This window comes from Ochotona princeps, chromosome 22 (assembly GCF_030435755.1).
Source record: "Ochotona princeps isolate mOchPri1 chromosome 22, mOchPri1.hap1, whole genome shotgun sequence".
In the NCBI taxonomy this organism is placed as follows: domain Eukaryota; kingdom Metazoa; phylum Chordata; class Mammalia; order Lagomorpha; family Ochotonidae; genus Ochotona; species Ochotona princeps.
The window spans coordinates 153,150-176,493 of NC_080853.1; the positions used below are offsets into that span (position 1 = coordinate 153,150).

Here is a 23,344-nt window from a genome sequence, read left to right on the forward strand (position 1 = left end):
CAGGGAGCCCACACGCGCGGCTGCAGCTCCCCACCCTCCCCAGCCTGCACGCCCACCTCCCGAAAACCGCTCCCACCACCGACCACCACCGCAAGAGGCCCGTGTCCCAGGCTCACCCGCGGCCCAGCCCTGGCACGTAGCCGAGCGGAGCGGGCATGCCCAGGAACGGCTTCTTCTTTTTGTTCATGGCGCCGCGGTCCTGGGTTCAGGGAAGGAGAAGCCGAGTCGCAGCAGTTCGAGCCTGGAGGCCGCCACTGCAAAAGGAGTCGCAGCCGCCGCGTCACCCGGGCGCCGGAAGCGGGGCCCGTCGGCCTCCGGGGCGGAAGAACTGGGCGCGCTGCTCCCGCCCACCTGCGACGGAGGCGGCCGGTGCGCTCCCTGGCGACGGGGCGGGCTAGCGGCCGCGAGTCGCCCTGCCCGAGGGTGTGCAGCTGCGCAGGCGCGTTCCAGGAAGCCGCACCGCCTCGCCCCCCCCCAAGCCCCGCTGTGCCCCCCACGGTCTCCGCTGTGCCGCCCCAGTCCCGCTGTGCCCCCATGGCCCCCACAGCCCTGCTGTGCCTGGGCAGCCCGGGCAGCCGCGAGAGCGAGCGGGGGCTGCTGTCCGCCCAGCCGCCGCCTGCGCAAAGGCCTGGGCAGGCAGCCGGAGGGGCCCTCTGGGCCCGTTGCTAGCCCTTGTGGCCAAGTGAACTGAACTGGTGAATGGGCGCTTCCTTTGTCACTGTACCTTTCAAATAATACACATCTTACCAAGAGTCTGGGAAGCGCAGCGAGCGCATCTGGTGGGAGGCAGCAGCACGGACCTAAGGGACAGTGCTGCCAGATGGTCGCAGGAGCTCCAACCAGGCCGGGGGGGTGGGCAGCCTGGAGCAGCCAGGGCGAGAACCAGGGCCAGTCCTCTCTTCTTCTGAAGATGTGTTTCTTTCTTTCTTTCTTTCTTTTTTAATTTTTATTGAAAAGTCAGATACACAGAGAGGAAGCTCTTGCATCTGAAGATTCATTCCCCAAGTGACCACAATGGCCGGTGCTGTGCCGATCCAAAGCCAGGAACAAGGAACTTCCTCCAGGTCTCCCATGCAGGTGCAGGGTCCCAAGGCTTTGGGCTATCCTCGACTATTTTCCCGGGCCACAAGCAGAGAGCTGGATGGGAAGTGGAGCCGCTGGGATTACATCTGGCGCCCAAATGGGATCCCGGAGCGTTCAAAGCAAGGACTTCAGCCGCTAGGCCACCGTGCTGGGCAGATGTGTTTCTTGAAGAGACAGTCCCACAGGCAGGGAGCGAGCTCCCGCCTACTGTTGTTCCCAAGTCCAGGGAAGCGGGTCTCCCTCCGGTGGCATGAACCACAAGATCCAAGCACCAGAAGCCCCAGCACTGCAAGAGCAGGAACCTGGAATTGGTGCTGGACAGCAAGTGGGGAGCCCTTCCTCCCCCTGTGCCTGTGTCCAGGTGCTCCGCTCAGCCCACACAAGCCTAGGGAGGGCTAAGCAGGAGGCTGCGTCTTCACAACCAGCCCAGGTATCCCCCAGCCACCTCTGCCATATACCCCTTACTTCCACCGGGGATCCTGCAACAAGAAAATCCCCCATTCCAGGGCACCCCCACAGCTGCAGAGGATCGAGGGGGCTGTTTTGGAGTTAAGGGAGGGTCGGGCCAGTTTTCCTGGGCAGAAGGTGCCCATCTGAGGGCGGGGTAGACAGGAGTCCATGAGGCACAGGTAGTGTAGGGCGGCTCCGCGGCCCCTGGCCCGGACCCAGGAAACAGTGCACCGGCCTCCCCCAGTCCCTCCACACACAGTAGGCCCGGGGACGCAGCGGTGCCCGCGGAGCCTGCCCAGGTGCGCTCTGAGCCCGTGGCCCTGGTACACACTCCAGGCACACGCGGACCCGCGCGCGCCTCCCCAGCTCCGAGTCCGGCGCGCGCGGCGCTCAGAGCCCGCGGCAGGTGCCTCGCCGCGCAGACTCGCGGGCCGGACCGGCTCGGCGGGCCGGCCGGGCGGGGCGGGGCGGTGCGCGCTCCCCGCCGGCCACACCGGCCGCCTGCGCGGCCAGGGGCGTTCGCGGGCGGCGCCGCGGGCCCCATGTTCGGCGAGCTGAGGACCAAGCGAAGCCCCCCGCGAGGCCGCGCCGGGGCTGTGCGCGCGGGCTTCGGGGAGCACCGGGATGTGGACGGTGAGCGGGACCGGGGCGGGGCCGGGCTGCGGCGTGGGCGCAGGCAGGCGGGAGGTGCGGTCCGCTGGTGGCAGGCGGGCCAGCGGGGGGTGGGGAGGGTCCCTTGGCCTGACCGTGTCCCCCAGGCCTTTGTGCTGCGAGGGCGCAGCACGCCCGCAGCTTGGGTTGCGCCCGGCACGCTCCAGTCCCACACTCGGGGTCACCTTTCCTTCGCGAAGGGAAACCACGTCTCAGCCCTTACGGTGGAGCCGAAAGAGGGACCCTGGCAACAGCTAGGATCCCCCGGCCCCTCCCTTCTGGAATGGGGATGTTGAGGCTAGCAGGAGGCTGAGTGTGAGCAGGAAATGGGCGGGCCCGGGCAGGTGCGGCAGGGGCAGAAGCGTGGGACTGGTTCCCTGAAGCACAGTATGCCCCGCCCCACCTCCCAAGCGCCCCAGGCCCTGATACCTGTCTGCAGGTTATTCCCACGCACTGCAGGCTCCCCTGGACTCCGTTATGGAGTCTGTGGTCTGTGTGGTTCACAACCTCAGGAACCTTATAGGAGTGGAAGGCTGGGGGCAAAGTGTGGCCCCTCATCAGGGCGAGCAGGGGATAGTCCTGTGGGTGGGTGAGGGTGGGGCTCCTTGATTCTTGCCCTAGATGGGAGCGGGTCCTGCAGGGGCAGGCAGGAGAGCCTCAGGTAGCAGCTATGCCTCAGTGGGGCCCTTCACTGGGTGCTGTCCTGAGCCCAGCTTGTTCTGGAGGCTTTGGTAAGGACAGTAAGAGCCATGTGAGGCCAGGCAGCAGGGACCTCATGTCTCGGATGGCTGCAGGCAGGGCATTTTCTGAGGGTCTGCCAGAGTCAGGTCCTGACCCAGACAGCCCCGTGCCCAGCTCTCACACCTCTCCTACCTGAAGACCCGGGAACCCTTGCTTGGGGTAAAGAGGAGACAGGCAGGAGGCACCTGAGACTTGAGACTGCCCTGAGCAGGTGTTCTGTGTGCAGCCACTGCGCACTTCAGCTTCTGCCGGACCCTCCTGGACCACACGGTGTCAGCGGAAAGCATCCCCCGCCACCTGCCTCGGGCACCAGGCACCAGCCTCACGTGGCACCATGACTCACGCAGCCAGAGACCCATCAAGCTCCTACAGCAACCTGGCACAGAGGTCCCCCAGGTACCCACGCCCCCCACTGCTGCCCCCATGCGTGCCATGCCCTCCCCTCTGCTCACTGCTCTCCTGCACACAGGGTCAGCTGTGCCTGGACCACTGCGGCCTGTACCATACCAGCCCCTTGCCAGGCGGCCTGACACGACCTGTGGTGCTGTGGAGTCAGCAAGAGGTGTGCAAGTGGCTCAAGAAGTCCTGTCCACATAACTACCTCGTCTACGTGGAGGCCTTCTCCCAGCACGCCATCACTGGTACAGTGGGGAAAGGGGACGGGGAGGGGCAGGGCCCGCACACCCAGCCTGTCTCTCCCATGCCCACTCTCCATCTGTCACCTCTACTTCTCTTGGCCTCCGCATGTCTCAGCTGGCACCCTATCCCCACAGGCCGGGCCTTGCTGCGGCTGAATGCGGAGAAGCTGCAACGCATGGGGCTGGCACAGGAGGCCCAGAGGCAGGAGGTGCTGCAGCAGGTGCTGCGTCTGCAGGTGCGCGAGGAGGGACGGAGCCTGCAGCTTCTCAGCCAAGGTCAGTGGCCTGGGCCGGGCTGTGATTAGGCGCAGGGTGCATGGGACGGCCTCTTGGTGGGGCCCGAGAATGCGACCATGCCCCTCCCCACCCCATCTGCCCCACAGCTTCCTTTGGGAACATGTCCTAGCTGCTGCTGAGGCTCGGACCCCAGACCCCAGCACTGTGACCCGGGCCTGTGGCCAAGGATGGCTCAGCTCCCCCTGGACGCTGCAGGATGCTCAGTGGACTGGAGGAGACTCTGGGTGGGCTGGGGCCCCTTCTTCTGGCACCTGAACTCTGGCTCCCTAGTGCTCCTGACCACTTGAGGGGCAACTGGCTGGGGCCAGGGTGGGTTTGGACAGCCCCTGGTCGGCCAGGTGCCTGCTGCATCAGGAAGCTGGCCTGTTTGCTGCCCGCAGGGGATGCACTATCTCCACTCCCTTAGCTCCTTGCCTAGGGCCTAACAGGCCCAGCCCATGTCCCAGGCTCCATCTCTGACTGCTCATGGGAACTGAGGCCAGCCGAGTCCAAACTGGCAAAGCCTCTAAGCTGAGAGGACCCCGCCCAGCCCAGGGAGCCCCCTCCCCAGGGCCTGGGGGGAATCTCGCACTTAGCGCCTTCCCGCCCAGGCTCTAGCCAGCACATCCTCCCCCAAGGTGACATGGTCTTACCAGAGAGACCCAGGAGGATCATGCTCCCCTCCCCCAGCCAGTCCCACCCTCATGTTCCTCTGGGACCCTCAGGGACAGTGGCAGCCACAGCCAACCCAGTCCCCTCTGTGGCCCTGAGCTGGCCTCGGGGAGTGAGCCTGGCTACCACAGGTCCCCTGGCACCTCCATTCTGTGCCTCCCACGGGGAGACCCCACCCCACTACCCATGCTGTCAGCGCTCACCCCAGGACTCTGCTTGGCTCCCTCCTGTCCTGCCTACACCCCTCTCCTGCCCTCCCCCTTTGTGTTCACTTTTTATACTGTGACAGAGGAGAAGAAAACAAATAAATGCGGTTCTCAGTGCCTGGGCCCGGCCGTGGGAGCAGCGGGTGTGGGCCACTAGGGGGCAGCTGTGCTACATTGTACAGGGGCTGCCTGGGACCCCAGGAGTTCCCCAGGCTGGGAGGGCCAGGGGCTGCAGTCCAGGGGACTGGGGGTTTCAGAGACCTGGTCTCAGCAAGTGGGAGGTTGAGGGACGGCCCCCTCCTGGGCTGCAGGAAGACCCTTCCTAGCCGCCTGTGGCCTCTGGTGTCCACCTGAGGGTCCCAGCTCCCATCTCCTCAGTGGGCAGTCAGCAAGATGCGGCTCCAAGTAAGGCCTCATCTGCAGGGCCAGGGCCCCACCCACAGATGCACACAAGAGTCTGGGCAGACATGCAGCCTGGGACATGCTGGGGCAGGGAGGGGGACTCACAGGGTGGGGGTGGAAAGCTAACCTGGGATTCACCCCAACTGTCACACACAGGCTCCTCCCCCAAACCCAGCTTATCCCCGGGGGCTGTGGGATGGAAGGACACTGTGAGCCCTGCCCCAAAGCCTTGGGCAAGGTCTGTCTGCAAACCACATCACCTCCATGGAGTCCTGAAGGGCTTGCACTAACACAACAGTGACATCCCCACACACAATCATCTGGGGGCCTGGCGGGCAGCACAGGGGTCTTCCCCAAAGCGACAGGCTCTGGAGCTGGGCCTCCTCCCCGCTCTGATTCATTCCTTCCCAAGCCCCCTCACCCTAGGCTGACCCCAGCTCTATCTGCAGAACCCAGCCCCCAACGCCAGGAGGGTTTGGGTTGGGGGCCAAGGATCCCAACCCCGAGCCTCAGGACCCTGCCAGGGTCTACAGGAGCCAGTGACTAGTAGTCCTGGAGCACGGCTTTCCTGCCGCACCAGCCCCAACTCAATCCGTGCGCGCTGACCCTAGCGTGCCTCAGTTTACCGCTCGGCCTCTGCCCCACGGTGGAGGCTGTGGATCCCCGCGCATCCCCCCCACCAACACACACACCCGGGCTGGGCTCCCGGAGGGCCGGCCGGCCAAGCTGCCCCCTCCCTGGCTCCGCGTGTGGCGGGAATACCGCGAGAGTTCGCCCCCTCCCCCCCCCCCCCGCAGTAAAACTGTCAAAGGTGGGAGGGGCGGAGCGCGCATGTGCGCAGCGCGGCGCGCAGCCTGCACCGCCCGGACCCCGCGCCCCGCGCCCCCGGCCCCGGCCCGGCCCCGGCCCAGCTGGGAGCCGCAGGTAAGCGCCGGCCGCCCCCCTCGGCCCGGCCTGGCCCGGCCGGCGCCCCCGCCCCGCAGGCCGCGCTGCCGCCGCTGCTGCCGCCGCGCCCGGACCCCGCGCGCGCCCCGCGCCCCACGCCGGCGCCGTCTTCCCGCCTCCTCCTCCTCGGAAAAAGTCGCCATTTTGGTTCACTGCCTTCGCCCCCCCACCCCCCCGCACCGCCATCGGGCCTTCCGGGGCCACCGCCGAGGCCCGCGCCCGCGCAGGTGACAGGTGGGTGTCAAGCTCGGCCCCGGCGCGCTGGCGCGGCCGCCCTCGTCGCCAGGAGCGCCGCGACCCCGCTGGGCCGCCGCTGGCCTTGGCTTCCCCTTCCGCTGCCGGCGCCCAGGCCCAGGCGGAGGGAGGGTCGGACGGGCTCTGAGACACCCTCTCGGGGCCAAGAACACGAGCGGGGCCTCGGTCGTGTCCGCGCCTCGGGACTTGGGGGGGGTCAGTGGGGACTCAGCGACCCAGGCTGGCGCTGTCTGCCGGCCTCCATCCAACTGAGACCTGAGAGAAGTTGGGGGGTAGAGGGCTCTCGCCCCGCCCGTGGCTGCGGGCAGTGCCTGACCTCGGCGCTCGCCCTGCCATGGGGCCCTTGTGAATTAAGCCTTTCGGGGCTCCCAGCCCTGCCTCCCACCCCCCGAAGTGTCCCAGGGCAGGTCACTGGCCAGCGGCCTGGTGTGACTTGAAGTCAGCTGATGGGCAGGGGGCCCTGTGCCCCTGGAGTAAAGTCTCCCTAGGGGTGGGGGTGAATAGGGGTTGGTGGCAGGGCTTGGCTGGCACCAAGCCCTCACACCCTCCTGCCTGTGCCTGCCGGTGGGTATTGCCTGGGCAGGGCGGCTGACTGTGCCCCAGCTCTGGTGTGCCCTGAGAAACCCTTCCCCCACAGAGAAGCCCATCTCCTGCATGGGATAACCAGCAGCCAGTAGGTCGCATGAGCCTCACAGAACTGCCCCTGATGTACCCTGCAGAGATGACCGAGCCCTTTTGCATTGGGAGTGGCCGGCGGCTACACGGGTCCAGCAGGAGTGGGCCTGGGAAGGAAGGCAGCAAGAAGGAGGTCCGGCTGGCCTTGTTGCAGGACCCGCCGAAGCTGGGTGAGGGAGGGCCTGGGCTGGCTGGCTGGCAGTGAGGGGTGAGGGCTGTGAGGGGCTTGCCCATGATCTTGATGCTGCTGCGGGGACAAGCCTTCCCTTCCCCCACCCCCAGTGCCAGTCTCTAGCCTGCGTGTGCCCCGTGCTGCAGGGATGCCGGTGGCCCGTGGGGGACAGACAGTGCCAGGGCAGGCCTCACTCTGCTTTGACCCCGGAAGTCCAGCCTGCGACAGGACAGAAGGGAAGAAGAAAGGGCGGCCGAAAGCTGAGAACCAGGCCCTACGAGATATTCCTGTGAGCTCCCTGAGGCCCTGGCAGGGGCCGGGGCTGGGGTTGCCGCTACCCACATTGGCTCTGGGTCCCGGGTTGTGGCCATGCGGCCCCTGTGGACCGAGTGTGTGGCCCCCAGAACAGGTCTGGTTGTGGCCGCTGCACTCTCCCTGTGTCCTACAGTCTGGAGGAGGGCCCCGAACCTGGGGCCGGGGTGGGCAGAGGCCTGGGCGGGGGAGGGATTGGTAGCCTGGCCTTTCCCCGTGCCCAGCTGTCCCTGATGAACCAGTGGAAGGATGAGTTCAAGGCTCACTCCAGGGTGAAATGTCCCAACTCAGGATGCTGGCTGGAGTTCCCCAGCATCTACGGGCTCAAGTATCACTACCAGCGTTGTCGAGGGGTAAGCGCCTGCGGGTCTGGGAATACAGCCGGGCGGAGGCCACAGGGGCCCTGTCCCACACCTGCCCGTCCTGCCCAGGGCGCCATCTCGGACAGGTTGGCCTTTCCCTGCCCCTTCTGTGAGGCCGCCTTCACCTCCAAGACCCAGCTGGAGAAGCACCGGATCTGGAACCACATGGACCGACCCTTGCCTGCCCCCAAGCCTGGGCCTGTCAGCCGGCCCGTGGGGGTCAGCCCACCTGTCACTGGCAGCAAACCTGTTGGCATCAGCAAGCCAGTCACGGTCAGCAGGCCCGTGCCGGTCAGCAAACCCATCACGGTCAGCAGGCCCGTGCCAGTCAGTAGGCCCATGCCGGTCAGCAGGCCCGTGCCGGTCACCAAGCTTGTGCCGGTCTCCAAACATGTGCCACTTACCAAGCCCGTGCCAGTCAGCAGGCCCATTGTGGTCACCAAGCCTGTGCCAGTCAGCAGGCCCATTGCCATCAGCAGACACACTCCATCCTGCAAAATGGTGTTGCTGACCAAGTCTGAGAACCGAGCGCCCCGGGCTGTGGGGAGGAGCAGTGGTAAGAAAAGGTACGGGGCTCCCTGTGGGGCGGGAGGGCAAGGCCACAGCCACGTCCTCCTGGGCCTCACCTGCCTGCTCCTGACAGGGCTGCCGAGGACCTGGACGCCTGCCCCATCCCGCCCAAGCAGGTGAGACCAGAGAATGGCGAGTGTGGCCCATCCACCACTGGCCAGTGCACCACCTTCCAGCTGGTGGCAGAGCCCAGAGAGAGCCCCCTGAGGCCAGGCAGCAGGCCTTTGATGGACGAGGAGGACTCTGAGCGCACCAAACACAGTAAGGGAGACCTGACCCCGTGGCTGGTGTGTGGGAGGGACTTTTGCTATGGCTTCAGTGACTGGGATTCTGGTCCCCCTGTCCAAATCAGGGAGGAAGCAGAAAACACCCAGGAAGTTCACCGGGGAGCAGCCCTCCATCTCGGGCACCTTCGGCCTCAAAGGTAAGGCCTCAGCCACTCGGGCAGTTCTGTGTGGGTCTAGCCCAGTCCCATTCACGCTTCTGTACACAGGCGCCCCAACCTCCCCTGCACACAGGCGTCCCAGCCTCACCCACACCCTCCCCTGCACACAGGCATCCTGGCCTCACCCACACCCTCCCCTGCACACAGGCATCCTGGCCTCACCCACACTCTTCCCCTGCACACAGGCATCCTGGCCTCACCCACACCCTCCCCTGCACACAGGCATCCTGGCCTCACCCACACTCTTCCCCTGCACACAGGCGTCCTGGCCTCACCCCAACCCTCCCCTACACACAGGCACCCTGGCCTCACCCACACTCTCCCCTGCACACAGGCGTCCTGGCCTCACCCCAACCCTCCCCTACACACAGGCACCCTGGCCTCACCCACACTCTCCCCTGCACACAGGCGTCCTGGCCTCACCCACACCCTCCCCTACACACAGGCATCCTGGCCTCACCCACACAGGCATCCTGGCCTCACCCCAACCCTCCCCTACACACAGGCACCCTGGCCTCACCCACACTCTCCCCTGCACACAGGTGTCCCAGCCTCACCCATACTCTCCCCTGCATACAGGTGTCCTGGCCTCACCCATACCCTCCCCTACAAACAGGCGCCCTGGCCTCACCCACACCCTCCCCTGCACACAGGCCTAGCCAAGGCAGAGGACAAGACCCGAGGTCACCGCTCCAAGAAGCAGGAGTACACCAGCCCTGAGGATGGGCGGAAAAAGACTGCAGCCCCTCCTGCTGCCATCAGCAAGGAGGTGCCAGCTGCTGTGGCCCATTCAGCCCCAGGTAATGGCCGGGCAGGTGGGCACCTGGCTGTGGACCTGAACTCTGGCTGGGCTTCTAGAAACCCCTGAGTCTCCGGCCCTGCCCCTAGGTGGCTCTGAGGAGCAGTGGCAGCGTGCCATTCATGAGCGAGGGGCCGTTGTCTGCCCCACCTGTGGCGTGGTCACGCGAAAGACCCTGGCTGGGCTTAAGAGACACATGGAGGTGTGCCAGCAGGTGAGCTGCCCAGGCCCGGGATCGGGGAGGGACCATGGAGGCCCTGGCTGGGTGCTGAAGTCCCCGTGTGCAGCTGCAGGACGCACTCAAGTGCCAGCACTGCCGCAAGCAGTTCAAATCCAAGGCCGGCCTCAACTACCACACCATGGCCGAGCACAGTGCCAAGGTACTGCCCGTCCCTGTGGCCCTCCCACACCCCAGGGCAGGAGCAGGGCCCAGCTGACCTCCCCGGCTGGTCCTGTCCCCAGCCCTGCGATGCTGACACCTCCCCTGGGGGAGAACAGGAAGAGCGGGAGCGGCTGCGCAAGGTCCTGAAGCAGATGGGGCGGCTGCGCTGCTCCCGGGAGGTCAGTGCCATCCCAGGGACCAAGACTTGGGACTGTGGGGGCATGCTGACCTCTGACCCTGACCCCAACCCCCAGGGCTGCGGGGCCGCCTTCTCCAGCCTCATGGGCTACCAGTACCACCAGCGGCGCTGTGGGAAGCCGCCGTGTGAGGTGGACAGCCCCTCCTTTCCCTGCGCCCACTGCGGCAAGACCTACCGCTCCAAGGCTGGCCACGACTACCACGTGCGCTCTGAGCACACGGCCCCGGTGAGCTCCCACGCCAGACAGATGCCTCCATGGGGTCCGTGTCCCCTTCCAGCTTGGTGGGTCACGGTGTCCTTTGGGGTCCCCATCTTCTGGATCCCTGCACCTTGTGCTGACCTGGCCCTGTCCTACCTGCAGCCCTCCGAGGAGCCCACAGAGAAGACTCTTGAGGCTGAGGACCTGCTGGGTGTGGAGCGGACCCCGAGTGGCCGCATCCGCCGCACGTCGGCCCAGGTGGCCGTGTTTCACCTACAGGAGATTGCAGAGGACGAGCTGGCCCGGGACTGGACCAAGCGGCGCATGAAAGAAGACCTTGTCCCTGAGACAGCACGGGTGAGCCGCTGGACGGGCACCATGGTGCTGTGGCCGTGCCAGACAGGGTAGGCTGTGAGTGCTATGGCTATGCCAGGCACCATGGTACTGTGGGGCTATGAACCGTTGGCCAGGTGCCTTGGGCTGTGGGCTGTGGGCTGTGAGCTGCTGGCTGATTCCTGTGGCTGTTCTGTGGGCTGTGAGCAACTGGCAGGCACCATAGCCATGCTGTACATCATGACTATGTCTGCCAGGCCCCAGACTCACTCTGTCATGGGCCTGACTTTGCAGCTCAACTACACACGGCCCGGTCTCCCCACACTGAACCCGCAACTGCTGGAGGCATGGAAGAGTCAGGTCAAGGAGAAAGGACATGTCAACTGCCCCAATGATGTGAGCACGGGCGGGAGGGCATGGCACCTCAGAGACCCTGGGGCAGGAGCAGAGTGACCACTGGATAGTCCCCAGCCCAGGGCACCACAGGGTCCTCAAGTGGAGACCTATGCAGACATGGGAGGCTTTGACCTCTTGCCCCAAGGATCTTGGGTATAGGGGTGTGGGGTACCCTCAGCACTCCCCCACGCTGCCTCCCTCCCACAGTGCTGCGAAGCCATCTACTCCAGCGTGTCTGGCCTCAAGGCCCACCTGGCTAGCTGCGGCAAGGTCAGTTGTGGGGCTCCATGACCAGATGGAGTGCCTAGGATCCCCAGCATGAGTGGCCCTCAGGGTCACTCCCAGTCCCTGTCTGTGGCTCCTGGGCTCTGGCTGTGAGGGTCAGGAGGGAGGTGGTACCCCCTGCCTTGCTAGTTGCCCCCATCCTGTTGGGGGGAAGGGGCATGGCTGGCTGCTGTGTTGCAGGGAGACCACCTGGTGGGGAAGTACCATTGCCTGCTGTGCCCCAAGGAGTTTGGCAGCGAGAGCGGTGTCAAGTACCACATCCTGAAGACCCATGCAGAGGTCCGCTCCTGCTGGGTGGGTGGGGGCTGCAGCTGTGGGTGGGGCTCCCTACTCCCATCCTCACCACCACCTTCCTTCCCCCAGAACTGGTTCCGGACTTCAGCGGACACACCCCCCAGACACAGGAGCCGGGACCCTGAGGTGCCTGAGAGGGAGAAGAGGAGGAGTGTATCAGGTGGCAAGAGGCGGGGCCGCAAGCCCAAGGCTCCGCCCCCCCAGGAGTGCGCACCCAAGGCCCAGGCCCTGTGCAGCGAGGAGGACTGGTTACCAGGAGGCAGAGACAGGGGGCCCCGGGGTTCCGCTGGCCGCAAGGTGGCTGGCAAGACGCCCGAGAAATGAGCTTGGTGGGAGCGGGCTGGCCACTAGGCCCCCTCTGGCCGGGCAGGGGTCACCAGTGTCCTTCCTATAGATGCTCTGGTGTCCTGGGATCTGGACCTCAGGGCTGTCCCTGCTCCTTTGAGTCCTGCTAGGTCCCCAGCCTGGCTCTGTGGCTCTGGCACTGTGATGCCAGCTCAGCTACCTCCCCAGATCACACAGACGGCTGATCACACGGCTGACCGCCCCTGCCCTCTCTTTGCGGTGTCTACCTCTCCAGGCTCTGGCTGCGAGGGGTCAAGGCCGGACACTGGATGCTGCTTCCACCATAAGGTTCAGAAGCCAGCCTGGGGCTGAGGGGTGCCAGAGCCTGCTGTGCCCTGCAGGCCATATGGGGAGCACTGGGCCTGGGGTCTTCTAGAGTCCTGGGCACATGGAGAAGGGCTGCTATGGGAGAAGCCCCTCCCACACCTTGCCAGAACCTTTCCCTTGGGGTCTGGGAGGCCGGCCAATGAGGGGACAGGGCAGCCTGGGACCCTAGATGAGCTGGGGTCAGGCAGAGTAGGGGGGGCCATGCCAGGGGACACTCAGAAGGCAGGGTCAGGAGCGAAGTCAGGTTCCTGGGGCGGGAGGGGGACGAGGACTCAGCCTGGATATGTGGATTTGGGTATTTGCCGGTGCGTGTTTCCCGGGTGTAGTGGAAGCCAGTCTTGTTGCCGTCACAAGTAACAACCATCCTCTTTTTGTTTGTTTTTGATACAAAAATTCAACAATCTGACATTTTGGTGCTAAGGGTTTCCCGGTGCCGACGGGTTGGGGCTGGGCCACGCAAAAGAGGCAGTGGCCACCGGGCGCCCCTGCCCCCAGGTGCAGCCGGGCTGGGCAGGGAGCAGGTCCGGGCCGCTGGCTCCCATCTGACGCCCTGGGGCCCGGGCAGCGGTGGGGCGGGGCCTCTCAGGTAGTGGGCGCTGGGTGGGGAGAGGGCTCCAGGGAAACGCGACGTTAGCACTTTAACCCCTGCTCGTCTCTAGGGCGCCGGGTTGCCGCCCCTCCTCCTCCCTCTCCGGGGCGGGCGTGAGTCTGCGGAGCCACCAGGGCGGGGGTGCAAGGCCTCCCTGCAGCCCCGATCCCGGCCGATCTACCTCGAGCCCCGGGGCCGGCTGGGGGGCCAGCACCCCCAGTCCAGCTCGGATGCACTTTACGGCCCCGCGGAGGCGGGCGCTCAGTGCGCAGGTGCGGTGCGAGGCCCACGCGTGCGTGCGCGTCCTGGCGGCAGCCGGCGCTCCGTCTGTACCGGACACGACTGTACCGAATAAACATTGACTTTTCCCAGCGCTTCGTGCAGCTGAGTCAAGGGGCGGGCTTTCCGGCCGGTGCGCGCCCGCGCAGCCTTGTGGGACTCGTAGTCCGCGCGGGCGGCGGAGAGGCTGGGCCGCATGGCTGCGCCCCCGACCCCCGCGGACACCACCGCGCCGCCGCCGCGCGCCAGGGACGCGGACGACAGCGAGGGCCGGTAGGCGCCGGGGTTTGCCATACTCGGATCGCCGGCCGGGGCCGGGCTCCGGGCCGAGTCTGCGGGCTGGGATGCCCCGGAGCCCCCGCCCCCTTTTACGGAGTATGAGGGGGGGACGCGGAGAGCCCCGGGCCCATCTGGGCGCCGTTCCTGGCGGCCTTTCTCCCCGAGGGCGCGCGGCTCGGGGTCCGCTCTGTCCCCTGTCCCCACCTGGCGCCGCTGCCTCTTCCGGGAAGGCTGGGGCCGCAGAGCGGCGCGGGCGCCTGACGCCTCCGGCGGGGAGCGTCGTCCGCTAGCTTCTGGGCAGGCGGGGGACGCAGAGCTCACCCCGCCTCGGGGCTTCTCAGGTCCTGCAGCCAGTTCCGGGTGGCGGTTCCTGGACCGCGTTCCCTCTCGTTCTGGTGTCTGTCAGTGTCGACTCGGCCAGGGCAGGGGGACCTGGGTTGGTCCTGACCACTCATGGCGCTGCAGGGCTCTGCGACTTATGTCCCCGTGTTCACTCGTTCTCTCACGAAATAAAGGGTGTGAGTGGCACAACAGCCTGACCACTAACCTGTGGGAAGAAACTGGCTCTGCCGTTAGTCGGTCCCCTTCCTCACCCCCTCCTACACCGGGCATTAATGCTGTAGGTGTGGTCGATACCCTGCTGAGTGGCGATGGGTGGTCTCTGGCATGGCTCCCCTGGTGAGTCAGGACGTGAGAGTGGGGGCCCTCACATTGAAGACACTTCTGTCGGTTGCATTCCTCGTCCCCCACAGCGGTGTGCAGGGGTTTGGTCAGCTGGGCTGAGCAACCAAGGTCTCCTGTGCCACTCAGACACTGCTGCCCAACCCCAGACCCCTCTTCAACCTGAGGCCTCCGCGTCCCAGGTCCTGGCTAGCTGAGTGGGATCAGGCAGGAAGCCCAGGCGATGCAGACTTAGGAGGGGCAGGGGTGCCCAGCCACAGTCCCTGGCCCCCCTCATCTCACGCTGCCACCGCCACCACCACCGCCTGACCTCCTTCTCACCTCAGAAAAGTGGTTGGAGCTGTTTCCCGTGGGGTGGGGGTGAGCCGTCTCAGCTGCAGGCCCAGCCAGAGGAGCAGGGATGGGGGTGGGGCACCCTGGGCCCCAGGGTAGAGTTTCAGATTTGTTTGCGCCTGCAGGAGGCACCAAGGGACAGGGTGGGGCACCCCCTTTGCTATGACATTCAGGTCACCTAGGCAGCCTGCAGCTCAGCTGTCCTGCTCTGTCCACTAGGTGGGCTAGGAGCCCAGGAGGTGTGTCCGGCCTGGGTGGTCGCAGGGGTCAGGGGCAGGCAGCTGAGGCTCCTGTCTGTCCTGCCGAGCCAGGCAAAGCTGGTGCTATTAATATTAGGTGCAGGCCCAGCAGTGATCCTCTTAGGCCCTCGTCTGGCAGGTCCCTGAGCCTCTCCGGCCTAAAACCCAACCTGCTGCCCTTCAGCTATGGAGGGCCGACGAGGGGCGTCTGAGTATCTAGGCAGCCCCAGGAGGCTGCTGAGGGTCTGAGAGGGCGCACACACCTGTGTCAGCCATGAACAGCCCCCCAACTTACCCTGGCATCAGGATCTCGGGGTGTTGGGCCCTAGGAGCAGAAAGCAGGTGAGTGGTGGCAGTGGGACCTACGCTGGGGAGGTCCCTCACCTGTGCTGGCTGGTGGGCATGGGTTTGGGGAGCAGTTGGGTCTCTGGAGGCCTTGTGGTCAGGAGCACCCTTGTCCTGAGGAGAGGGGAGGCTCCTAAGATATGGGAGAACGTGGTACAGCCAGAGGTGCCTGACCTGGCCTGATGCCAAGCCCTCGGCCCATCCACAGATTGAGGCAGAGTCCACCCTGGCCTGCTGTGGGTGGTCAGCACAATGAGAGAATGAGCAGTGACCGGCAGGGAAGCCCGCAGGGCTGCTGGGGAGGAGGGCCTTCATCAGGGAGCCCTAGGCCTACCCTGCCCTTCCAGCCAGCTTCAGCCTGGTGCATGGGCATGCATGGGTAGGGTGGGGAGATCCCACCCTGTCCCAGTCCTCCCTGGGGCTGATAAGGGGGATCCCGCCCCCAGGGAGGGACAGCTGGGTCCTCTGTCCTGGAGCTCCTTGGCCACTGATATCCTGCTTCCCAATGGACTGAGGCAGCTTGGAGTTTTCCTGTCCTGGTGGGAGGAGCAAGCCCATGGTCATGGACTCGCCCGTAGTGCCTTCTGTTCTAGGGGGCAGCGTAGGCCACACCTGAGGCTCGGAACCCGCTTAGACCCCCTGCCTGCCCCCACTTCAGCATGGCATGGTGCTGACCCTGGAGCCCTTCACCCATGCTCTTTGGGCCAGACTGTTGTTTGTGCTGGGCCCTGCTGGGCCACATTCGAGCTGCAGAGGGGAAGCAGTGGCCACTGTCCCCTGGCTGGGTGTCGTCCTCATGCAGCGGCTGGCACTTATGGTGGTGGATGAGTGGGGCACGTCCTGCTGGCTCCCTTGCTGCTAGGGCCCTGCTCGGTGTTGAGGCAGCACCCTGTACCCTGGTGGAACATCAGACTAAAGCTTCTCTCGGACTTGTGGTTAGCCTAGGTAGGGACACTGGAGGAATCCATCTTGGGTGTCCTAGTCTGGGTGCCATCCTGTGTCCACATACTGTGGTCAGATGTTGCCTGGGATTGGTGGGGCAGTGGGGGGGATGCAGCCCCAGGGAGCTCTTGCCCAGCCTAGCTGCTCCCCAGGGTAGGAGCCGGGGCCTTTCCTGCTGCAGCCCCTGCTGTGTGATCATAGGCCCTCAGGCCAGGCTGCCTGTGGACTGGCTGGGCACTCCTGCAGCTGTGTCTGCAGGGGTTTGGTCAGGCCAGCCAGACGTGGGGCCAGGCTGGGCTTGTCCCTTTGTGCAGCAGCAATGCCGAGTCCCTGGACAGACTGCTGCCACCTGTGGGCGCTGGCCGCTCACCTCGGAAGCGTACCACCAGCCAGTGCAAGTCAGAGCCACCGCTGCTGCGCACCAGCAAGAGGACCATCTACACAGCCGGCCGGCCACCGTGGTACAATGAGCATGGCACTCAGTCCAAGGAAGCTTTCGCCATCGGTGGGTGCTGGGCTCTGACACTGGGGTGGGCACATCCTGTGGCTGTGCGCTCATGGGTGCCCCCTCTGGCCTACAGGCCTGGGAGGAGGCAGTGCCTCTGGAAAGACCACAGTGGCCAGGATGATCATCGAGGCCCTGGACGTGCCCTGGGTGGTACTGCTGTCCATGGACTCCTTCTACAAGGTCAGGGCGCCCTGCACCCCAGGCAGGGAACGTCGCCCACAGCCCCTGCCTTGCACCAGCTGCCCCTGAGCACTACATGTAACTCTAGCCTCCCCTACAGGTGCTGACCCAGCAGCAGCAGGAGCAGGCCGCCCGCAATGACTTCAACTTTGACCACCCTGATGCTTTTGACTTTGACCTCATCATCTCCACCCTCAAGAAACTCAAGCAGGGCAAGAGCGTCAAGGTGCCCGTCTATGACTTCACCACGCACAGCCGCAAGAAGGACTGGGTAGGCTGCGGGCGGTGGGGGCGGGGCTGCCGGCTGGGCACTGGAGCCTTCAGCTCTGGATCCCCCTTGCAGAAGACTCTGTATGGCGCCAACGTCATCATCTTTGAGGGCATCATGGCCTTCGCGGACAAAACGCTGCTGGAGGTGAGGGCCTGCACCACATGCCCAGGGCTGCCCCTCTTGCCTTGCCCTTCCTGGGACTGACCTGGCCACTCTCTTGGCCTCCCCAGTGGGGTCTGTGCTGCTACTGCTCACCCCTGGGAGTTCCAGGTGGGCCTCAGCCAGCTCAGTCCTGTGGACTGCGGTCAGGACCTAGTGGCAGGGTCACCAGGACCTTCAGGCAGGAGTGGCTGACGGGACCCCGTGCAGGTGCGACCTGTGGCTGCTCCTGGTGTGAATCGTATCCCCACATTACTGCTCCCACCCTCGCCAGGCTCCTGGCCATGGGCTCCCCACGTTCAGGTCTCCACTGGCCCACTTGGCGGCACCTGCTCTGGTGCGTGTGGGCAGCTGCTGACCTGCTGTCCTTCAGCTCCTGGACATGAAGATCTTTGTGGACACTGACTCAGACATTCGCCTGGTGCGGCGGCTACGTCGTGATATTGGGGAGCGGGGCCGTGACATTGAGGGTGTTATCAAGCAGTACAATAAGTTTGTAAAACCAGCCTTTGACCAATACATCCAGCCTACCATGCGCCTGGCTGACATCGTGGTGCCCAGAGGTGAGGGGGGCTGCCATGGGGGAGGGGTGGTCTGGCCCAGCCCTGCTCCACCAGGCCCCCACATCTGACCATACCAGACCGCACAACATCCTGGACACGCCCCATCCTGTCTGACCCCTGTCCTCTGCAGCCAGTTTGACCCCTAGCTCTCACATCCAACCATGCCCTCCACATCTGGTCACACCCCCATAGCTGGCCATGCTCACGCTGCCAGTTTGAGCATGCCTTGCCCTAACCTTGGCCTGACTTTGCCCCGACCTGCCCAGGGAGCGGGAACACAGTGGCCATCGACCTGATAGTGCAGCATGTGCACAGCCAGCTGGAAGAGGTGAGCCCTGAGGCTGCATGGCTCCTCAGCCCTGTGCTGCCCCCGTCCCTGTTGCCCCCAGAGGCTGCCCAGCTCCTAGGCCCCTGCCCCCTGTGCTGTCCAGCTCCTCAGCCATTGCTTGCCCTGCTGCCTGTGCTGCTCAGTTCCTCAGCCCCTGCTGCCTGCCTTGCCCCTTGGCCCCTGTGCTGCCCGACCCGAGGCTGCCCAGCTCCTCAGCCGCTGTTCACCCTGCTCCGTGCCCTACTCCCTGTACTGCCCAGCTCCTTAGCCCCTGCTCCCTGTGCTGCCCCCACCAGGTCACTGCAGGGGGCAGGGGTTTCTGGTCTGGTCCTGTAGGAAAAGCGCATGGGTAATGAGGGACCCACCAGCCTAGGATGGGCAGTGGCTCCTCATGGTGGGTTGTCCAGCCAGAGGCCCCACAGTATTCTGGGGCTAAGGCCTGTGGAGCAGAGCTGCCCCCCCCCGTGTGAATCCTGGCCCAGGTGGTCTCAGGTGAACGGCCCAGAGTCACTTGCCTCCCTGCACGGCTTCTGCCTTCCTGGGTGGAGGTAGCTGGCCACCTGCCCTGGTCACTGATGCCTCGCCTGTTCCCTTGTGTCTCCGCACGTTGCTGCCACAGCGTGAGCTCAGTGTCAGGTAAGACCCCCCCCCCACACCCCTGTCTGCAGACATGGAGGCATTTCCAGCGGTGGGCAGGGTGTGCAACACAGCTAGGCTAGGCCACTGCCCTGGTCCCACAGTCCTTGTGCCAGGCGGACCTGGCTGCAGCCCAGAGGGGATGACCTCCTGGAGTTAGTCCCAGGGTTGCGGCCACTGGCGTGTCCCCTGCAGCCACATTTGCCTCAGCTCAAGGTCTGGGGCACCTTGGCTGCCTGTGCCCAGCACTCCTTGAGTGGGAAGGGGAGTGCTGCCGCTGCCCTGCTGTACCTGCACTGTCTCAGCACCAGGGCACACCCTTCTCCTGGACCCTGGTGGAGCTCCCGAAACCCTGGAAGTGCCTCCACCTGCCTCCCGTCCCTGCACGTCTGCTTGGTTCTCACCTGGTCTCTCAGCCAAGGCTTCTAGGGTGCCAAACTTGAGAAAATGCCCCAATGTGCTGAGCCCCGGCCAGCAAGAAAGCGGCAGCTGCGCCTCCAGCTCCTAGAAGCCTCGCTGGTGGGCAGGGCGGGGCCAGGCTAGGGCAGTGGGCACTCCTATCTCTCACCTGCCAGCTGCAGCCGTGCCCACTCTACTGAGTGGTCTTCTCTCTGTTCTCTCTTCACCATACCCCTGTGTCCTGCCCTGCTCCTCCCTGAACCGCCTGCACCTGGCGAGCAGAGGAAGCTGCGTTGGGATCTGTGAGCAGAGCGCTCTGGTTGTGCCTGCTGTGTGCCGCTTCCCTGCCCCGCACTTGCCCTGCACTGCCCCGTGCCTACCCCGCTGCCTCCAGGCAGTGCAGCAGGCAACACTGAGCCATTCCCTAAGGCTGGTGGGCGCTGTGTGCCCTGTCCCTGCACCTGTACCCTCTGCTTCCTCTGCCCATGTGCCCCACCCTGCACTCCTGGCACCTCACCATGGCTGTGCCCAATGGGAGTCCCAGCCACACTCCAGCACCTTGCACATGGCTGTGTTCCAGGGCTGCGCTGGCCTCGGCGCACCAGTACCACCCACTACCCCGCACACTGAGTGTTCTGGAGAGCTCGCCACAGGTGCGGGGCATGCATACCATCATCAGGTGAGACCCTGCAGGCACTCCCACATCCCCCAGCCCTGCTCACTGAACCCTAAGCCTGGCCACTGTCCCTGCCCACAGGGACAAGGAGACCAGCCGTGACGAGTTCATCTTCTACTCCAAGCGGCTCATGCGCCTGCTCATTGAGCACGCACTGTCCTTCCTGCCCTTCCAGGTATGGGGCCTGTGAGAGGCAGGGGCTGCAGGGGCACTGGGCAACTGTTCGGGAGAGGGGTGGCAGCCACAGGGAGTGGAGTGCTGTGTCACCTTCGCTCACCTGCACCCGCTGCCCACAGGATTGTGTGGTGCAGACTCCACAAGGGCAGGACTACGCTGGCAAGTGCTATGCAGGGAAGCAGGTAGGTGCGGGCCTGGGGAGGGCGGGGTGAGGGGGTAGGGCGGGGCCAACTCAGCAATGGTGCACCCCACAGATCACAGGCGTATCCATCCTGCGGGCGGGTGAGACCATGGAGCCCGCACTGCGTGCTGTGTGCAAAGACGTGCGCATTGGCACCATCCTCATCCAGACCAACCCACTCACCGGAGAGCCTGAGGTGCCAGTGGGGGTGGGGATGAGGATGGGGTGCCATCCTCATCTAAACCAACCTGCCCACAGCTGGGGGGTCACAGGGGAGCCCTTGGTGTAGCGGGGATGGGGACACTGCAAACACTGAACCCACAACTGCCCACAGCTGCACTACCTGCGGCTGCCCAAGGACATCAGTGATGACCACGTGATCCTGATGGACTGCACTGTGTCCACGGGTGCTGCAGCCATGATGGCAGTGCGTGTGCTCCTGGTGAGTAGCATGTGGAGCAGGGTCAGCCCGCTGTGCTGTGCCGTGCCCGCTGTGTGACCTCTTTGCCCACAGGACCATGATGTGCCGGAGGACAAGATCTTCCTGCTGTCGCTGCTCATGGCAGAGATGGGCGTCCACTCGGTGGCCTATGCCTTCCCCAGCGTGCGCATCATCACCACGGCTGTGGACAAGCGCGTCAATGACCTGTTCCGGATCATTCCTGGCATCGGTGAGGCCCAGGCCCAGGCCCCCAGCCCCGCAGCTGGGGGAACCCCGAGACCCCCTCAGCAGCTTCTTGTCTCTCAGGGAACTTCGGCGACCGCTACTTTGGCACAGACGCAGTCCCTGATGGCAGCGATGAGGAAGAAGTGGCCTCAATGGGCTGACCCACCTGTCCCCTGGCTACTCCTTGTCTGGGCCAGGTGAAAGCTCAGTCTGGTGTTATGGCTGTCCACAATGCAGTGTGCCTGGTGTGTTTTACAAAACCAATAAAAGTTCCAGGGATGCAGACATGTGAGGTGGCCAGGCACCAGGGTGGGCACAAGCTCCACCCCCACTTCTGGCTCTGAGACACAGCAGGTATGGGGGCACACAGCTCAGTGGTGCTGAGTCTGGGCAGGGGACAGCTGATCACTGTCTTATGCACTTACCATGTGCTATTAAGGGACCTGGAGGGAACTTTGGGGGTGATGGCTGCAGAACAGCCAGGCCCTCCAGGGGGCAGCCGCATGTTTGATAATCAGGCACTCTCCTCTGCCCCTGCCAGAGGTGTCCACACACAATGCAAGGTCAACACTGCATTGAGCAGACAGGTTGGGCACGGGGTCAGGCACCCCAGTCTCTATCGTTGGTCCAGCTCAGAAGTCCCTGGGTGAAGGCCAGGCCATGGGTGACAAAGGCAGAAAGCATGACCAAAAAGCAGCTGGTCCTAGAACTTGTGGTCAGCAACGTCCCATGAGCATAGCCTCCCTGTGTCCACCCAGGCCCCCCTGTGTTCTTCCGGGTCCTGAGATGGGGGTTAGTTACCCCAGGGCTTCCAGCAGGCTTCTCCAAGGGAACAGCCCAGCAGCATCAGGTCATGTTGGGTCGAGTTCTTGGCTTGGTCCCAGGTGAGGCGTCCACCCTGGGTACTCCCTAGAGGGGGTAAAGTGCCACCCTCTGGGCCGTGCAAGAGAAAGGGTGAACGCCTGCTGGGCTGGCAAGGTGTGGACAGTACACACAGCTCCCTGGCCTCTTCTTCCATTTCCACAGTCCCAGGGCTGTAGAGGTGAAGCCTGGCTTAGAGTCCTGGACTGTGCCTTTAGCACTGCCAGCTGAGCATGCTGTCCCTGGAGCCACTCAAGTCAGCCCCAAGGGGTCACCTGTCTACCCATATAGCATGGGACAGTGATGGACCATCAAGGCGTGGATCCCTCAGGCCCAGGAGGGACAGCAGGCTACTGTCCTATGCTGGGGCAGAGGAGCCTCTTGGCCAGGCAGGTGATTCTTAGCTTGGTGCCAGGAGCCTCCCAGGAGCAGCATGGATGAAGTTGAGGATGCTGCTCAGGCCAAGGGGGGCAACAAGTGCCCAACAGGGTTAAGGGAGGCAGTGTCCTGGAAGTGCCAGAGCTGTAGGTGGGGATGGAGCAGGTGGGCTCAGCCATGCTTGGGTTCCAGGGGCTGGCAGCAGCAGCTTGCTTGCGGGGCTGGGGACACCTGCCAGGCATGGCATCCCTCTGTTGTCAACCACCTTGTCTCAGGCACTTGTACACATACACTCCTATGTTAATAAACCCATATATCCCTACTCACCCCAAACACTACTGTAATGCCCAACTGCTCCCCCTGTCATACAGCTGCTGGCTGTACCACCATGTGGGCAGCCTAGATTGAATTTCTGGCTTTGGCTTGGCCTAGTCCTGGCTGCTGTGGACACAGGATGAGTACAACAGTGGACACCCCAGGCTGGACACAGCCTGGTGGGCAGCAAGGCTGTCAGGCCCCAGGTCCAGCTGTTTCACAGCAGACTAGGCCTGATGCCATCAGCCACACAAGACAACATGGCATATGGGAACTGTGAGGCAGTGGAGGTTGCTAGGCAAGTTTGTCATTTGAAAGGTCTCTCATTCCCCAGTTCACTCCCTGAAGAGCCGCAACAGCCAGGCCTGACCAGGTCAAACCCAGGATCCTGGAGCTCCATTCAGGTCTCCCACATGGGTGCTGGGGCCCAAGCACTGGATAGCCATCCTCCACTGACATGAAGTTGGGTCAGAATTGGAACAGCCAGGACGTGAACTGGTACCCATGCTGCTTGCCAGGGCAGCAGGTGCAGCTTTCACGCACAGTGCCGCAGCACCTGATCTAATTCAGGTTTGAGGTGATTACCAATGAAGGTGCCCTGCCAGCGTCCATTTGGGTCCAACACTTTTGCCATGTTGGCAGCTGAGTGTTTCCACTCCACCTGCTGTGCCTTGCCCTTCACTGACCAAGGGCACACAGGGAGAGCCCAATTCTGGCATCTTTGATGTTGCTGTCAGGCTGGCTCCTGCCACCCCCACCGGATCCCCTCCCAGGCCCCAGAGTGTACAGGGCAATGCCCCCATGGGAGCCTCAGACTGGACCCCAGACTGATAGACAGAGGCTGTGCAAGTCTTGGGACCACGACCAGTGGCCAACAGCCACTACCTGCAAGGCGTGTCGTCCCTGGACAGCTGGGACACAAATGGCTGGAGACTCAAATGTCC

At 64.5% G+C, this 23,344-nt stretch overlaps 4 protein-coding genes across 22 annotated transcripts in view; 3 read left to right on the plus strand and 1 right to left on the minus strand.

The window, feature by feature from the left end:
• The window catches only part of PRPF6 (pre-mRNA processing factor 6), a 29,365-nt gene extending 29,101 nt beyond the window's left edge, over positions 1–264 (minus strand). Inside the window, exon 1 of the mRNA XM_004585961.3 lies at positions 117–264. Coding sequence (XP_004586018.1) covers positions 117–187 — 71 coding nt within the window. The 5' untranslated portion in view covers positions 188–264. The remainder of the gene's footprint in view (positions 1–116) is intronic.
• A 1,698-nt stretch (positions 265–1,962) lies between these two features.
• SAMD10 (sterile alpha motif domain containing 10) lies at positions 1,963–4,269 on the plus strand. Of its 3 annotated transcripts, none has more exons than XM_058679536.1 (5): positions 1,963–2,166; positions 3,152–3,321; positions 3,395–3,566; positions 3,699–3,799; positions 3,947–4,269. In XM_058679536.1, exons 1-5 carry the CDS (start codon positions 2,076–2,078, stop codon positions 3,977–3,979), a joined length of 567 nt encoding a protein of 188 aa, XP_058535519.1. In that variant the 5' UTR covers positions 1,963–2,075; the 3' UTR covers positions 3,980–4,269. The 3 variants fall into 3 exon arrangements, with proteins under 3 accessions (XP_058535519.1, XP_058535518.1, XP_004586017.2); XM_004585960.2 differs by having other exon boundaries at positions 1,969–2,166; positions 3,699–3,839; XM_058679535.1 differs by having other exon boundaries at positions 1,965–2,166; positions 3,699–4,269.
• A 1,702-nt stretch (positions 4,270–5,971) lies between these two features.
• Positions 5,972–13,375, plus strand: ZNF512B (zinc finger protein 512B). Of its 8 annotated transcripts, XM_058679273.1 has the most exons (18): positions 6,101–6,298; positions 7,039–7,164; positions 7,277–7,455; positions 7,703–7,831; positions 7,910–8,406; positions 8,484–8,671; positions 8,763–8,834; positions 9,509–9,655; positions 9,744–9,868; positions 9,942–10,034; positions 10,117–10,215; positions 10,291–10,461; positions 10,597–10,791; positions 11,062–11,163; positions 11,371–11,433; positions 11,629–11,727; positions 11,812–11,868; positions 13,074–13,375. In XM_058679273.1, the coding sequence occupies exons 2-18, from the start codon at positions 7,041–7,043 to the stop codon at positions 13,356–13,358; spliced, it is 2,625 nt and encodes an 874-aa protein (XP_058535256.1). In that variant the 5' UTR covers positions 6,101–6,298; positions 7,039–7,040; the 3' UTR covers positions 13,359–13,375. The 8 variants fall into 8 exon arrangements, with proteins under 8 accessions (XP_058535255.1, XP_058535254.1, XP_058535256.1 ...); XM_058679272.1 differs by lacking the exon at positions 6,101–6,298 and adding an exon at positions 5,972–6,043 and having other exon boundaries at positions 7,313–7,455; positions 7,703–8,406; XM_058679271.1 differs by having other exon boundaries at positions 6,099–6,298; positions 7,313–7,455; positions 7,703–8,406.
• Positions 13,376–13,415: 40 nt separating this feature from the next.
• UCKL1 (uridine-cytidine kinase 1 like 1) lies at positions 13,416–21,129 on the plus strand. Of its 10 annotated transcripts, none has more exons than XM_058679281.1 (15): positions 13,416–13,555; positions 16,416–16,606; positions 16,683–16,789; positions 16,890–17,060; positions 17,133–17,204; positions 17,593–17,782; positions 18,049–18,110; positions 18,730–18,746; positions 19,726–19,824; positions 19,903–19,996; positions 20,118–20,180; positions 20,253–20,375; positions 20,514–20,621; positions 20,694–20,850; positions 20,928–21,129. In XM_058679281.1, exons 1-15 carry the CDS (start codon positions 13,479–13,481, stop codon positions 21,005–21,007), a joined length of 1,611 nt encoding a protein of 536 aa, XP_058535264.1. In that variant the 5' UTR covers positions 13,416–13,478; the 3' UTR covers positions 21,008–21,129. The 10 variants fall into 10 exon arrangements, with proteins under 10 accessions (XP_058535264.1, XP_058535263.1, XP_058535270.1 ...); XM_058679280.1 differs by lacking the exon at positions 18,730–18,746 and adding an exon at positions 19,428–19,447; XM_058679285.1 differs by lacking the exon at positions 18,730–18,746 and adding an exon at positions 19,428–19,447 and having other exon boundaries at positions 13,423–13,555; positions 16,440–16,606.
• Positions 21,130–23,344: the final 2,215 nt, after the last annotated feature.

Excerpts from the sequence above, each read along its gene's own strand:
- SAMD10 (XM_058679535.1), top strand. The coding sequence starts at position 2,076 with ATGTTCGGCGAGCTGAGGACCAAGCGAAGCCCCCCGCGAGGCCGCGCC. Across the intron at positions 3,322-3,394 it reads CTGGCACAGAGGTCCCCCAG|GGTCAGCTGTGCCTGGACCA; the intron begins GTACCCACGCCC and ends TCCTGCACACAG. Across the intron at positions 3,567-3,698 it reads CTCCCAGCACGCCATCACTG|GCCGGGCCTTGCTGCGGCTG; the intron begins GTACAGTGGGGA and ends CTATCCCCACAG.
- ZNF512B (XM_058679272.1), top strand. The coding sequence starts at position 7,041 with ATGACCGAGCCCTTTTGCATTGGGAGTGGCCGGCGGCTACACGGGTCC. Across the intron at positions 7,165-7,312 it reads GCAGGACCCGCCGAAGCTGG|GGATGCCGGTGGCCCGTGGG; the intron begins GTGAGGGAGGGC and ends CCCGTGCTGCAG. Across the intron at positions 11,164-11,370 it reads ATGTCAACTGCCCCAATGAT|TGCTGCGAAGCCATCTACTC; the intron begins GTGAGCACGGGC and ends TCCCTCCCACAG.
- UCKL1 (XM_058679280.1), top strand. The coding sequence starts at position 13,479 with ATGGCTGCGCCCCCGACCCCCGCGGACACCACCGCGCCGCCGCCGCGC. Across the intron at positions 18,111-19,427 it reads TGCACAGCCAGCTGGAAGAG|AGGAAGCTGCGTTGGGATCT; the intron begins GTGAGCCCTGAG and ends CCTGGCGAGCAG. Across the intron at positions 19,448-19,725 it reads AGGAAGCTGCGTTGGGATCT|GGCTGCGCTGGCCTCGGCGC; the intron begins GTGAGCAGAGCG and ends GCTGTGTTCCAG.